We start from the raw sequence: 16,205 nt of genomic DNA, 5'->3' as shown, positions 1-16,205 counted from the left end.
CTTCGTTCAACTATTTAGCAAATTCGCAGCCCTTACTTGAAATGATTAAATGAATATTTTTCAGTGAATGAATTTGTATCAAGTATAGGAATAATATGGGCAATACATCCACATTTTTACTGTGATTGCAAAAAAAGAATGGAACAGCAATATAGTTTTAGACACTGTTTTGCTAATGATCAGTGTTCTCCCCAAAGCGTTTTAGCGTAGCGGGGCCGCTACTCCATTATTTATGCCGCTACTCTGAGAGATTGCCCGCTACTCTGTGGCATTTCCTGTTACTCTTTCTTTTAGCTTGTTAATACACGTGCGAATCTGTTAGTCAGCGTCATCAGCGTCCGGTACTGTGAGCCAAATCAGGTGTGAATGGAAACATGTCAGTGATTACGCAAAGACAATGGACTAATACAGCTTCGTACTTCGACAATAAACACTTTCGCCCTATTTAATTGGGGTAATAGCGAGTATTTTCTCAGTAACATATTTGGCTGGAAGAAGCAACGATGTCAAACAGCAGAAATATTACGTTGTGGTTCCGCGTAGAACGCCCTGCTGGGCCCCTGGTTGCGAGCGATAAACCCACCAGCAACGCGGTCACCGGTACCCCTGTCGGCAGTGGTACTAAACGTGTCCAAGATGATGTTACAACGAAAAGTGCAAAAAAATAAACTCTAGATTTGATGCACAATGGACAACAAAATATACGTGGCTGAGAGAAACATCCGATGGCAAAGGTAGAAAAAGTATTTATTTGTAGCGTTTTACTTGGAAGCGAGTTTTGACCTAGTTTAGTAAATTTTTGTATGGCTTCATTTTTTGCCGATCGTCGAAACATTTTTTTGGAAACGACCTTCTTTCTGGAAGTTCAAAAATTGTTGGCTACGATTTATCAAAGTAACTAATACTAGTATTGTGTTTTGAAATAGTTGGGTAAAGTTTATCGTGGCAATTTTTAAGTTTAGCGACTTTTCAAAATGGCGGCAATTTGTTTATTTTCGTGTTGATCGTGACGATCGTGACGATATTTTTTAAATACAAGTATTGATTCGCTCCTATTTCGTATCTTTTAGGAATGCTGTGACACATATGTGGAAAATTCAACTTAAAAACATCCAGAAATAGTTCTTTGGTATGGAATTCTATGCCATGTATAACTATTACGAAATATATGCTATCGATAAACACGCACACTCGGAGATGCACAAGAAGGCCATGTCATTTAATAGAAGTGGGAAGCAAAGAAAATCACGGCGTTCTCAAAAGCTGCAGATCACTGGGCTTCCATGAAAGTCCGAAGAATCAACATTACATAGAAATCACACAGCAGCAGATTCATTTAATCTTTTACATAAATTTGTTAAAAAATAAAGACACATTTTCATCCATGCAAGCCTGTCATTATTGTTTTCTTTATCTTCAGACAAATGCTAATGATATGTAAATTATATGCAAATTAGCCGCCACTCTGATACATTTTTCTGGGGAGAACACTGGCTAATGATACACCTTTAGCTATAAATTGTGGCAACACTTTGTGTAATGTTATTTTGTAAGTTGGAGGACATTTCATACATTGAATACACATTTAAATAATGATTGACAGAGATTAATTATTCAATACAATGGTATTAAGTATTAAGTCACTTTTTTGTATGAAAATATACAGTTAAAAGTAACAAAAACAAAAAATTTCACCACCACATACTTTTATGAGAATCACGTTACTCTAAAACAAATCCTGACATTGGCATAACAAAAATTTTTCGGACTATAGACAAATCTATGGGTAGTCATATTGAAATGTTTATAAATTAAATTTGTAAAAACAATATTAGTATCACTTTCAGTCATGCTGTCAAAGAATGAATTTCTGACTTGGTCACAATATTCTATTTTTAATCTTCACTTTTATTCAAATTTATTTAAATTGAAGTAAGCCTATAGCTATTTGCCTGAACATGTAAAATCGAAAAAATAAAGGGTGGGCTTGTACTCAAGGACCACCTCGGAAAAAATAATTTTTTGGTGCGTTTAAAACTGTAACCATCTTCCCAGCCTCGTTAAATTTCCAAAAACAGAGGGATGGTCTTATACTCGGGGAGGGGCTTATACTCGGGGAAGTACGGTACTTTAATACTGTTGTGCATTTATCACACAACAGAAAATATTTCACCAATACTGTAAATAAATCTGAATTGAGGTATTACCGGTAATAATAACCTTGTCAGTTTAGTGTTTTTGATTCATGTTATTTTAATGTTTATTGCTCAGCTGGCTACATTTAGTAGTCTGTGTTGCCTGGTCAAAATAACACCGAACAATTCACTCGGAAAAGTTATGTCTACGTAAATTGCACCTGGTGATTTAAAAAGATAAGGATCTTATAATCTTGTGTCCACATCAGCAATTCTTACAAGAGGTGTGAATATGGTGGCCGCTGAATCATGTGCACGATGACACTGACTAGTAGGTTGGCTGTTTTGGTTTACCACATATATTTGTCTTTTGTCTACATTTTCAATCGAGCAATAATAGTTAACAATTTTGGGTCGTGTGAAATTTCATAATAATATACATGTATGTATGAGCTAAACGCTTGTTTAGATCTATGTTAGAACTAATCGGCATAATTTGAGTTAAACATCAGATATAGGTCAATGTAACAACCAGAACTGCCTTAAAATTGGATACCTGTTGTCAGCCTGCCTATTTTGAAATAATATAAACTCAAATATGTAGTAGTACAGTATATGTATAACAATTTACAGGTCTGTTCTAAGTGGCTACATGTTCGTTATGTGGGACTGGTAATTGTACATTTTTGTGTGCAATTTTTGTGGCTAATAGGCTGTCTCACTATGACATTATTCATTTATATTTTTGCCAACCAGCAAGCAAATGTCCAATAACAAATATTGCTTATTATCCCCTAGCAAGTAAGTTATTTTATTAACAGGGACAAATACATTTAAAACAGCAGCAAAGAACACTACTATTTTATCTAAAATCGCATGAACGTCTGGTTCTTCCCAACCAGTCACTGCATGTGCATGCAAAATGTTACTCTGGCCTATACATTCAAGTGTTGCTACTAAAAATTTCTAATATGATATTGACAAGTTATTCATCAATTGGTAGATTTGCATACAGTCGTTGTTTATTTTTCAGTGTTTTTTTTCAATAGCAAAGAAACCCTTACAAGGGTAACAAGTCTCTTGTTTATTTCGCCATAACGCGGCTTTATCATTTATACACTTCCATCTTTATTTTATTGAAAAACAACAATGAAAAATAAACAAGTCTTGCCGCTTGGTTGAAAATTTGAAATATCCATTTATATGTTTACATGTATACATGTAGATATGTGAACATTTAATTGCTGTGGAATATTTTAATTTCACTACTTTCACTGCACTGCATGAGTTTTAATACACATAAATTCCAAATCTGTGAAAATATATTACACACATGAAACAAAGTAATTTACAATGTTCTCCACAAGAAGATTGACCCACTGACCAACTTTTTAGCTCCGCTGTCGACTTTGTCGAGTAGAGCTTATCATATGAGTGATTGTCCGGTGTCATCCGTGTCAACTTTTTAGCTCCGCTGTCGACTTTGTCCAGCGGAGCTTATCATATGAGTGATTGTCCGTCGTCGTCGCCCGTATCAATGTTTTACTTTTTCGACTTCTTCTTGAAAACTACAAGCCTGAATGCTTTGATACTTGGTGTATATGTACCTTGGGTAGACCTCTCTCAGATTTGTTCATTTCATGATGATATCTTCAATTCTCTAATTTTGGTGAATATTTTTGTCATTTTTGGTAAAAAGTGATATTTTCGACTTCTTGTTGAAAACCGCAAGTCCAATTGCTTTGATATTACATATATAGGTACTACATGTGGACCTCTCTCAGATTTGTTCATTTTGTAGTGATATCTTCAATTCTCTAATTTTGGTGAATATTTTTGTCAGTTTTTGTAAAAAGTGATATTTTCAACTTCTTGTTAAAAAACACAAGTCCAATTGCTTTGATATTACATACCGTATTACCCCGGGCACGCGCCCAGGGGCCTGAACATACAAAATCGGGAAAAAATGGGGGTAGGCGCTTACCCGAGGACCAAATAAAAATAAATAGAAGATAGAAGAAGGGATGTGCTTGTTCCAACTCGTCAAATTGTAAAACCAATGCATCTATCTATGTCGTTTTTCTAATTGCCGTATATTTAGCTACAATTCTCGAAATATCTCATAGTGGTTAGCTGTTGAGTTTGTTTGGTTGAGTAAAAAATGTCATCAACAAAATTGGTATCAGTCATCTTGTTTGTAGCTTAAACTGACTGTTAAACAGTTCTTGAATGTATTTTTATTATGATATTTTTTTGTTCCTTTGCAGATAAGGCTGACGTCATGCCTAAAGAAAAGTATGAACCGCCGAATCCTCGGCGGGCCTATAAGATAATGTCAGCAGAAGAAGTTGCTTCAGGAAAACCATCCCATTGGCCGGAATTGGAAATTAATGGTAAGTTTAAATCTTTTGTCTTTTTCATAACTTCCATGTGGCCATTTTAGTGTATCTTGGAGATTTATTAATTCTGTTTACTGCTACATGTACTGAATTATTCATGAGTTTAACCATGTAGTTCAATCACTTCAATTTTGCAAGAGACTTGTAAAAAATTCAGGGAAAGGTATTGTCGTTATTATGGTAGGCCTTGTGCTTGACCTCAAAAGGTCACACATCTTGGTATCTTCTGGGGAAACAAATTTCTGGATAATAAATTTCAAAGTACTGCAATCTGTTTTCTGGAAAACGACCAAGTTTAAGGTATGCTATTGGAAAATAATTATGGTTATGAACAAACAATACCCTCAGAAGTGCCAGGATGTGCGACCTTTAAGGGTCATGTATACAGCCTACCTGTACTTGCGTTATATTTCAAACTTGTCTTACATAATGCATAGTATAAAGCATTTAATGATGTTATTCTTCGCTCTGTACCCTCTATATACAAGGATGTATAAAACATGGGCATGCACACTGTGTGATATGCTATGAAGATCTCACAAGAATTGATGTCACGCAAATTGTGACACGATCACAAAGTCGCAAGACAAACCTATGTTCCTAGAAATACAAAATGCTAATGAGTGAGTTTGTGAAAGAAATCTCTGGTGTTCATCTCTGGTAGTTTTTCTAGTATCCTTACTTGTTAGAAAGGTATTTTTCTTTTCTTTTTTTGAATACAACAATAACCACCATTATTTCTTTCTGTTTTACATGAATGAACGGTTGATTACATAATGTTCATAACAGTTGGGACAGAATGTGGATTCGTTGTAATAATTCCTAAACATGATTTGGCAAGTACAACCCACAAACTATGAATAAACAATCACTACCTCATTTATCTGAAAGATCGTTCTTGGACGATGTTTCATTACCGATCAAAAACAAATACCATGAATTGTAAACAATAGTGAATTAATAGAATACAAATGGAATTTTTTTTTTTTTGAGTTAATAGAATAATTTTTGATTGACTCAATTAACCGTTTCACCACCAGACTTTCTCGTCCAAAAATCTCTGGAAACCGGCACCCGCCAAAATGCACCTGGGGTAGGTTATCGAGTTTCACCAAAAACACTGCATTAATGAAAAAACAACTGAACAATGCTGTTTTTTAAACAGTCCCATGTGAATTAATTACTGAAGTACAGAGTAACAACTAAAATTGTGCTACCTGAGCCGTGTCTGTGCGTAGACAGACGTATACCAGTACAATGATATAACATGTCACCACGGTATGCCAGAACCGTATAGACAGAGACTTCTCCAATACCACCTGTACAATGCAACAAGGGTAATGTGTATAAACATTCAATAGAGATTCAATAGCTGTGTGTGTAGTGTAGTATGATGTTGACCCTTTGACATTCACATGTCTAAATTTAGGAGAAAATTACAGTGAAATGATTTGCTTCATCCCATCTTTGTTTCAAGTAACGTTTTCTGCAAATTAAAATCATACAGTAATTTGGTAAGCTAGAAGCCACGGCTTCTATTAAAATGGTGGAATGCAACAGAGGGGATGTGGCTTTTATTAGAGAATCTACACATATGAGGAATGGTGAATTTTTGGTTCTCAATTGTTCAAAAATAATGGGTGCGACTTAGGGATGCGGCTTTTAATACAGATTTTACGGTAGTTCCTCTGCTTGCACTTTCACAGATTAGTGTAGGAGCCAGTATTACAAAAACGGTTCCATATCAGTACAGTAGTTGTAAGCAACTGCACTGGATTATATTTTGTATATGGTATTTTGGCATTTTATGCCTCTATTTTTGTCTTTTCATTTATTCATTTTGCAACACCTTTTTTTTTTTTTGACATTGTGACCAATGATTTACGTGACATAGACTATTTACAAGTACGTGACCGATCTGAATAAACTTAGATGCTTTCAGACTGCGTTGATCATCATTGCTTATGGCAAAAAAAAAACACACATCTAAGATGAGTCTCATAGAATTGTAGCTGTGGAAATCGTAGACAATAGAAAGTGGAGAAATTGAGTGAGGCGGTAATGTTTTTTTGAGTGTGGTGGTCTCCACCAGCGTGTGTGTTGCGGGGAGAACACAGCAACTGTATTTCACACGTCTGTAGTACATTTCTCAGGTCCATCAGGTCCGGTGGTAAAGTTGTAAACATAGTGGTCAAGACTCGAGGAGGACCGCCATGTGGGGATAACACTGAGTTTGATATTTTTATCTTATAGATTCTTGTCAGTACTTTATATTTTTTGTTTCTCATCTTTTCAGGAATTGTGAAGAATCTTAGTCCTGAGTTATGGACTTTACATCATTTGACTTCTTTATATTTGAATGGTAATAATTTATCTCGAATACCACCTGATATATCAAGGCTTCGGAATTTAATGTTTTTAGATTTGTCTTCAAATAAATTACGAACGTTACCGGCAGAACTAGGAGATATGGTGAATCTCAGGTGAGTGACTATGTGAGTGGTGATCTTTGTAGAACTTGTTGGATAAATGAAATCTTTTCCATCGGAAACAATTCTTGACTTCCTTTGCGTTTTAAATTACCTTCTAGTGGTAAAGCTGATTTGATTTTGGAAATCTCAGCGTAACCAGAAATAAATTAATTTTAATATTAAACTTATGCGTTTGCCTTTTTTCTATGCCAATTTTGTGACATTTGAACCTAATTGCAGTGTTTTACCCTATATTGACCTTAGTGGCAAAATCTTCCTTCCTTTCTCAAAATTCAGTTCTGTGCAATGGGCTAAAAAGTTGTATATTGTTATTGACATAAATGCTAATATTGTTAATACATTTCAAAAAATTGACATATAATTTAGTTGGTTTTCAGGGCAATAAAAGTCATCATATTAATTGGGAAGTTTTTCCTCAATAATGCATTGCATTAGTGCAATATTGGGCTCAAACTTCCTTTTGGGGCTAACCATTAGATCCTAAGGAGATAGGGGAAAATGGATTATAGAAAGTAACAATAATTGATAAAATAAAATTTTTGGGAAATGTAATTTGCACAGTATTTTCACCTAACCCTAAACTAAGCCTCAAATTTCATATATTGTATTAAAAGTTCATGAGAAGGTCTGAAAGAAAAGTCAAGGAATATGGTTAGGGTTAAATTTGCTTATCAGGGATCGAAATACCCTGGTGCACACTGCACTATGCACATAGATTATTAGCTAGTGCAAGTAAACTCAAAATATAATGTGCATGCTGTGCATGTAGATTTTAACACAACATTTTCTCATTATATTCACTAAGCCTAAATTAAGTTCAACCAACATTGTGAGACAACTAAAAAAAATCAAATTCTTTTGTGATTGCATCAATCGAGAACCCGTAAATTTGATTTAAACTTTAAAAATGGTGCATTTCACAACAAGTTAGTGCAGGTAAATTTCAAATTCAACATGCACACTATGCATACAGGGAAAAAATTCTATTTCAATCCCTGCTTATGATCTTTTTGTTTAAAGGGAATTATTGCTCAATAACAACTGTTTACGAGTGTTACCCTACGAGTTGGGCAGGCTGTTTCAGCTACAGACACTAGGATTGAAAGGGAATCAGTTGTCATCAGAATTGATGGGCCTTTATAGCGAGCCAAATGGAACATCCAAATTACTTCTTTATATGCTGGACAACCTGGCAGGTAAGAAATGACAAAGCGGGAATTATCTCGATTTAGTATTGTAAATTTCCTAATATAGTTTGAGTTCTAAGCAATGCATGTTTTCTTTCTGTAACATAGCTGCAGGAAAAGTTTTTGGGAACAGATCATTATTAGTGTAGGGGTGGAGTAGGGATTCAGAGCAAAAATAGGTGTCTCTTTGAAAAAGAAGTTGCGATAAACGCAAATGATCACCCAAAATAAATACTGAATAAATACCCACCCCCAGATATAATGGCCTACTCCTGTCTTGTTCAGTCCCCAACCTTAAAATATGTGCAAATTTAAAGATTTGATTCCTCAGTATTCTAAGTAGTGGGGTATCTATTTTTGTTAGCCTTTCTCCCTCCAATAAAATTTTAATATGCTATGGATCGTTTTTCTCGCATGCCTTGGCTTTTTTGTTAGCTCCGCTGTCGACTTTGTCTTGACTTCGACTTTATTATATGAGTGATTGTCGTCGTCCGTGTCAATGTTTTACTTTTTCGACTTCTTCTTGAAAACTACAAGCCCGAATGCTTTGATACTTGGTGTATATGTACCTTGGGTAGACCTCTCTCAGATTTGTTCATTTCATGATGATATCTTCAATTCTTTAATTTTGGTGAATATTTTTTGTTATTTTTGGTAAAAAGTGATATTTTCGACTTCTTGTTGAAAACGCAAGTCCAATTGCTTTGATATTACATATATAGGTACTACATGTGATCCTCTCTCGGATTTGTTCATTTTGTAATGATATCTTTAATTCTCTAATTTTGGTGAATATTTTTGTAATTTTTGGTAAAAAGTGATATTTTTGGCTTCTTGTTGAAAACGCAAGTCCAATTGCTTTGATATTACATATATAGGTATTACATGTGGACCTCTCTCAGATTTGTTCATTTTGTAATGATATCTTTAATTCTCTAATTTTGATGAATATTTTTGGTAAAAAGCGATATTTTCGACTTCTTGTTAAAAACCGCAAGTCCAATTGCTTTGATATATTATACATATAGGTACTACATGTGGACCTCGCTCAGATTTGTTCATTTTCTAATGATATCTTCTGTTCTTTAATTGCCAAGTGCATTGCTAACAGCGGAGCTATCTCAGCCGACAGGCTGCTTGTTTTTTGTATGATGGTTTTGATGCACGTCAGTTTACTTTGTGATCTGGTTTTATCATTTTCAGACATACTTTGACTGATTTTGTTCAAGAAAATTTTCTTTACCCTGTGGGTATTATGCAAAATACTTTCCAAACATTTACCGGATTCGGCTGATACCCCGCCCTGGGCGATCTTATGGAGGATTCGATTTTTTTTTAGAAAAATGTGGACCAAAAGATCGCCCGGGCGATCTTTTGGCAGATATTACGAGGCCCATCTTGTCTAAAAAAAATAACCCTGCGTTGATGGAAATGGTCTAGAAAAAATAATGTTTCGCGTTGACCAAATATAATCATGCAAAGTATAAATTCAAAGTGTTTTACTGTAGAATACTTTATTTTCGCTTGGAATTTATTTTCGCTATTTTCGCTGAAAGGATGTTTCCGTGAAAATAAAATCCAGCGAATATACTTTTTTTCCAATATTTCACATTAAACTCATCAAAAATCAGTGAAAATAAATTTCATACAAAACGCCCAAAAAGCCTTTTCAGCGAAAATTAATTCCAGCGAAAATAAAGTATTCCACAGTAATACATTGGTGAGAGGTCGCATTTTACGTGAACAAGAACATGCACTAAGAAGGAAAAGCAAGTCAAAGTCGAAACGGGGTGCATCATGGACATGACACAACACACGCTGCGACAACCGAGTGATTAGCGACATAATTTTGGAACGCAATTGAACTTGAAGTACTTCTTTGCGAAACTTGCTGCGCGGTGATGCTGGCATCAAGTGTGTGTTGACCGAAGTTTGACCCCAAGTCACGCGCTGAACTGGCGTGTTACCTTAGCAATCTTTTTCTTTTGCGGTCCGCGCGTCGATCTAGTAAAATTTTTATTATATCCGACGGTACTGTAATTACGCAACTTGTATGCAACTCTGTACTGGCTTTGAATATATCAACGTCGTTTACTTAGTGCACTGCTTTTCTAATTACGCAAATTTGTTTACAATATTGTACCGGCTCTGAATATTTCAACTTTGTATTAAATGTATTGCTTTCATGATAATTACGCAAACTCAAGTTAATTTTTACTATTGTTAGGGCACTGACCCGGGGTATTGGGTCTGTGAATATTTCAATATTACCGACTTGATAATGCGTTGCATTTGTAATAATTACGCAAACATAAACATTGGCGCATTTAAATCATTAAAAATGATAGTAGTCGGGTATCTACAGAAAGTCGAGAAAATATTTTAAATACTTGTGATTCACCAATGTTCCAATGGTGATTTTTTTATTCTAAATGAAGTGAACATGTAATATAAACCATACCATGCGTCAAGTTAAATTTTACTATAATATAATAAACTCTGGACAGCGCACTTCGATCGCAATATTCACGTACATTTCGACTGAACTCTAATAACCACGCGTTTGAGTTCACGCACTGATATTTAAATTCGAGCCACCCAGCTTGACGCAAATCAATATAGTTACTTGTCATGTGTTCAAAAAATCTTTCAACTCTCACAAATACCATGAACGCGAAGAGCTAACTTGGGGTTAACTGAAAGAGAACGTTTTTTTTTTTGGAGAAAAAACACGTCAGTACAAGATTATGTGTACAAGGTTAGCTTTATAGAACGTACATGATCGCTTAACTCTGTGTTTTTTAATAATCGTGTCGCATGTGAAACGCAGGAGACATTTTAGTTCGCCCATTTCTTGTTTACCGACATTTTGTCTGGAATGTGATACAGACAAAGATTAAACATTACTGATAACAACCAAGAGGCTTGAACCAGGAAGACTTGGATATTTTAAACTTCGTAAATAACATTCTTTTCAAGCGTAGACTTTATTCGAGTGTAATAATACGCAACAACAATTCGTTTACAGCATTGGTTTTATTGAAGTTTTTAATGCTTTTCGGTCTCACAGTGAATTATTTTAGCGTCATATTTGAAATAGCGCGCTCGATACAAGATGTCGGACGGGAAAATTGGGGTCTGTAAAAATGTCTGTTGGTTCAGTCAGGCAATGTGTGGACCAAAACATCGCCCACTATTTGAAACATCGCCCATGGGCGGGGTTTAGGATGGGCGGGGTATCAGCCGAATCCGGTAATTATAGCATGTACTTGTCATTATTTATTTTTAAAACAGGGACTGTCATTCACAATTGTTTATGCTGTCTCTTACAGACCCACAGAGTCAGCCGCCTCAAAGGCAATGGATACAATTTGCTGCACCTGATAGAACAAGACCAACAGGTAAGACTTGGACAAGATATAGTGGGATCAAGGCAAAGGCTTAATGGGGACCAGACAAGGTGTTGTTTGATCCTGACAGACAGACAGGCTCTTTAGGGACTAGTGGGATCCAGACAGACAGACATGCTTTTAGGAACTAGTGCGATCAAAACAGACAGACATGCTTTTAGGGACTAGTGGGATCCAGACAGACAGACATGCTTTTAGGGACTAGTGGGATCCAGACAGACAGACATGCTTTTAGGGACTAGTGGGATCCAGACAGACAGACAGACAGACAGACAGACAGACAGACAGACAGACAGACAGACATGCTTTTAGGAACTAGTGCGATCAAGACAAACAGACATGCTTTTAGGGACTAGTGGGATCCAGACAGACACAGACAGACAGACAGACATGCTTTTAGGGACTAGTGGAATCCAGACAGATAGACATGCTTTTTACGTACTAGTGGGATCAAGACAGACAGACATGCTTTTAGGGACTAGTGGGATCCAGACAGACAGACATGCTTTTAGGGACTAGTGGGATCCAGACAGACAGACATGCTTTTAGGGACTAGTGGGATCCAGACAGACAGACAGACAGACAGACAGACAGACAGGCTTTTTAGGGACTAATGGGATCCAGATAGACAGGCAGGCTAGCTTTTTATGGCCTATTTGGATCCAGACAAGGACACATAGTAGGAACAATGTATATTATGAACCAGACCAGGTGTAATTTGATCCCCAAAATATGACAGTGGAACCAAGAACCAAGCAGGGTATTGGAATCACAAAAAGGAGATTTAGTATTTAGAGATTTAGACTGTAGGAACTAGAATTATTGATGCCACTGAAAGTAGATTTGCAATCAATTACTTGCCATGCATTGCTATTATAACCTAAAATTCATTTGACTTTTGTAGCTATATTCAGTGTAATGTGTTACAACGTATTGTGTGACAAATACGCTACCAGACAAATATACGGTTACTGTCCGTCATGGGCGTTAGATTGGGACTATCGACGGAAAGGCATAATGCAAGAAATACTACAATATGGTGCAGACATAATAAGCTTGCAAGTAAGTATATATTGTCTCTGTCAAGAGTCATTCATTTGGTCTTTATTATATTAAAGGCACATCCCTAAAGCACATGCAAATTAAATGGAAGCAATCTAACTGTTAACAGCTAACAGAAAATGGACAAAAGGTTTTTGAAAACAATTCAACTTTAAATGTGAGATTTATCTTTGGTTGCATTGCTTTTGGTTCAATGTTTATGTCAGGTATAAATTTGTTTTTGCAGGAAGTTGAAACGGAACAATATTACAATTTTTTCCTGCCCGAGTTAAAGCAGCTGGGATATGATGGTGTATTCACTGCCAAGTCGAGAGCTAAGACAATGACAGAACATGAAAGAAGATTTGTTGATGGGTGTGCTATCTTCTTCAAAGTAAACAAGTATGTAATTTATTGATGATCAAATTGTTACTCACTATGGATGTAAGATACCATCAACCACTATCAAGCTAGGAAGTTCATAATTTGATTTTTGACTCCCATGTGCGAAGCACATAATTGGGAGTCTTTGCAGTTAGTGTGTCTGTATGTATGTATGTGTGAGTGTGTGTGTGTGTGTGTGTGTGTGTGTGTGTGTGTGTGTGTGTGTGTGTGTGTGTGTGTGTCCGACTGTTCCACTGCTATCTCAAGAACCATACATCGTTTTTTGATGAAACTTGGTGCATAGATGCTCTGGGCCAATGCGCAGATTTGATTTGGTTTTGGTAAAAATCCATGCTCGTTAATTACCTAATTTGCAATTTCCACTGATATCTAAACAACCACTCATTGGATTTTGATGAAACTTGGTACATAAATGCTCTGAACTAATGCTAGGTTTTGATTAGTTTTTGGTAATAATCCGTGGATACTAATTACCTAATTTGCATAATGATTAGTCAATTTTCGTTTTTTTCCACTGATATCTCAAGTACTAATCATCACATTTCAATGAAACTTGGTACATAGATGTCATATGACACTGTACAGACCTGATAGTTTTTATGGTAATATCAATACATATAATTACCTAATTTGCATAATTAATTAATTTTCAGCTTTTGATATAAGTAGTGAGCATTACATTTCAATGAAACTTGATACTTACATACTCAAGGACTATGCAGAGATTGATTGTTTCGGATAAATATTTGTGCATATTAATCACCTAATTTGCATAATTAGTTAATTTTCAGCTTTTCCATGGGTATCTCAAGTACTAATCATCTCATTTCAATGAAACTTGGTACATAGATCCTTTAGGACTATGCAGAGACCTGATTAGTTTTAGGGTAAATAATTGTGCATATTAATTACCTAATTTGCATAATTAATTTTCAGCTTTTCTACTGATATCTAGAGTACTAATAATCACATTTCAATGAATCTAGAATTGTGCAGAGACCCAATTAGTTTTCAGTAAATATTTGTGCATATTAATCACCTAATTTGCATAATTAACCAATTTCCAACTTTCACACTATTATCTCGGGTACTAATCATCACATATCAATGAATGTTTGTACATGGATGCTGTAGGACAATAGACAGACTTCGATAATTGTGGGTTAAAATCTGTACATATTAATTACCTAATTTGCATAATTAACCAATTTTAAGCTTTCACACTGATATCTAAAGTACTAATTATTCCATTTCAATGAAACTTAGTACAAAGATGCTCTAGGACAATGTACAAACAAACCTAATTAGTTTGGGGTAAAAATCTGTTCATATTAATTTCCTAATTAGCATAATAATTCATAATTTTTTGGTTCTAATCACATTTCAATCAAACTTGGTACATACATTTTCTGTTACATTGCGCAGACCTCATTAGTTTTACACTAAAATCTGTTCATATTAATTTTCTGATTTGCATAATTAGTTTTCATCTAAGTAATTCCGAATTATATTTAATGTGTTACAATACCCTCAGCACATGGAAGTTCTTTCTAAGCTTTCTTTGATTTAATGATTTTGTTGCAATATTTTGTAATTTTCACTGACTGTCTTTTGTAAAATGAAAAGTTTTGCAGTATAATCTGTTATGTTGCACTCAAGATTTGTATGTTGTTTTTCACTGAATTCTAAACCAAAATTTATTTGCTCCATATTTTATCATTGCATGGCTATAAATATTCCCAAAGTTCCCAATTTATTGCAAAATTCTAATTTCTGTATAACAGTACTTGTTTCCCACTTATTGGTGCAATAATGGGTACTAAATTCGTTATTGACATGGCAATATCAAACACTATAGAAAGACACTTAGACATGATAATTGTCATGCTTCAATGATTCAAGCATGTTGTGAGGACAACATTTTATGGCAGTCACTGTAACTATCATAATTTCTCATGGAATCATTGAAATAAGTTTTTCAAATATCTCCAATAAGAAGCAGTTCACATAAAACCCAAAATGTATTGGTGGAATTTTGCGCACACAAATCTCATCGTGAGTTGTTGCTTACCTCTGAATAAAGCTTTTATATATGTGTATGCGCTTCTAATAGAGTGAATACAGTATTATTGTGGAAGTGGTTTTATGCGACTTGGGTGCCAATGTCTATCTTTGTAACTTTTTACAGGTTTTCCCTTGTGAAGGAACACATAGTTGAGTTCAATCAGGTAGCAATGGCTAATGCTGAAGGATCTGAAGTGATGCTGAATAGAGTAATGACCAAGGATAACATTGGTATTGCTGCTATGTTGGAAACTAAAGATGGTATATTTGAAAACTCAGGTAGGCAGTTTTTTTAGTCCTCATGACATTTTTCAAAATAAGGACTTGTGTTTTGGGCTTTAATAGAGTGTATCCGTCCAATGTCATTTATTAGACTTGCTTTGATTGATATTGATCAAAGTTGGTCTAAAGACGAGACATAAATAATAGTGTACATTTGTTTGTTTTTTTGGTTTGTTGAGATTTGATCAAATAGTGGCCATTTTTGTCCCAAACAACACAAAAATCAATTTTATTCAAACTTGTTTTTAGTGGTTGGGCTCATGATTATGTGTATATATTTTGACATTCAGTGATGGAATTACTTTCCATAAATTTGTGAATTTTATAAACTTCTACAAATAAGTTGTTCTTAAACAATCATTAATAGAACTCCCATTTTTTGTGTGTTTGTTTATTTATATTTACTTATTTAAATCATTCATACCTTTTTGTTTGTTTTTTCAGGACCACATTGCGAACTTCCATCTGCTCGTCAGTTGATTTTAGTCGCAAATGTACACATTCATTGGGATCCTGAGTACAGTGATGTTAAACTCATACAAACTATGATGTTCATGAGTGAATTGAAAACATTTATTGAAGAGTCAAGTCATAGTTTCCGACCAGGAGCAATGACGCCTGATAGTAATTCCATTCCACTTGTGTTCTGTGGAGATCTGAACTCACTGCCAGATTCAGGTGAGGCATTTAAAGTCTTGTGTTGAAAGTTCATTTTGAAAATCATGAGCCAAAATTTAACAGAAAACACCTGCGCTCTTTGTCTGAAATTTATAACATTTAAAAAAAAATA

The 16,205-nt window shown here is 35.1% G+C and overlaps 1 protein-coding gene and 1 long non-coding RNA gene across 2 annotated transcripts in view; both read left to right on the top strand.

Annotated features, from left to right (window-relative positions):
* Positions 1 to 16,205, top strand: part of LOC100370392 (CCR4-NOT transcription complex subunit 6-like) — a 30,488-nt gene that overhangs the window by 8,931 nt on the left and 5,352 nt on the right. Inside the window, exons 2-9 of the mRNA XM_002730880.4 lie at positions 4,403 to 4,528; positions 6,831 to 7,017; positions 8,047 to 8,222; positions 11,546 to 11,614; positions 12,528 to 12,685; positions 12,912 to 13,066; positions 15,258 to 15,412; positions 15,860 to 16,093. Coding sequence (XP_002730926.1) covers positions 4,417 to 4,528; positions 6,831 to 7,017; positions 8,047 to 8,222; positions 11,546 to 11,614; positions 12,528 to 12,685; positions 12,912 to 13,066; positions 15,258 to 15,412; positions 15,860 to 16,093 — 1,246 coding nt within the window. The 5' untranslated portion in view covers positions 4,403 to 4,416. The remainder of the gene's footprint in view (positions 1 to 4,402; positions 4,529 to 6,830; positions 7,018 to 8,046; positions 8,223 to 11,545; positions 11,615 to 12,527; positions 12,686 to 12,911; positions 13,067 to 15,257; positions 15,413 to 15,859; positions 16,094 to 16,205) is intronic.
* Positions 322 to 1,390, top strand: LOC146730294 (uncharacterized). Its single transcript, XR_014927426.1, has 2 exons — positions 322 to 734; positions 1,071 to 1,390. It is a non-coding gene; the product is annotated as an uncharacterized LOC146730294 (long non-coding RNA).

The sequence above is a fragment of the Saccoglossus kowalevskii genome, chromosome 19 (genome assembly GCF_978046115.1).
Source record: "Saccoglossus kowalevskii chromosome 19, keSacKowa6.1, whole genome shotgun sequence".
Taxonomy (NCBI): Eukaryota; Metazoa; Hemichordata; class Enteropneusta; family Harrimaniidae; genus Saccoglossus; species Saccoglossus kowalevskii.
This window is presented reverse-complemented; position numbering and strand designations above follow the sequence as displayed.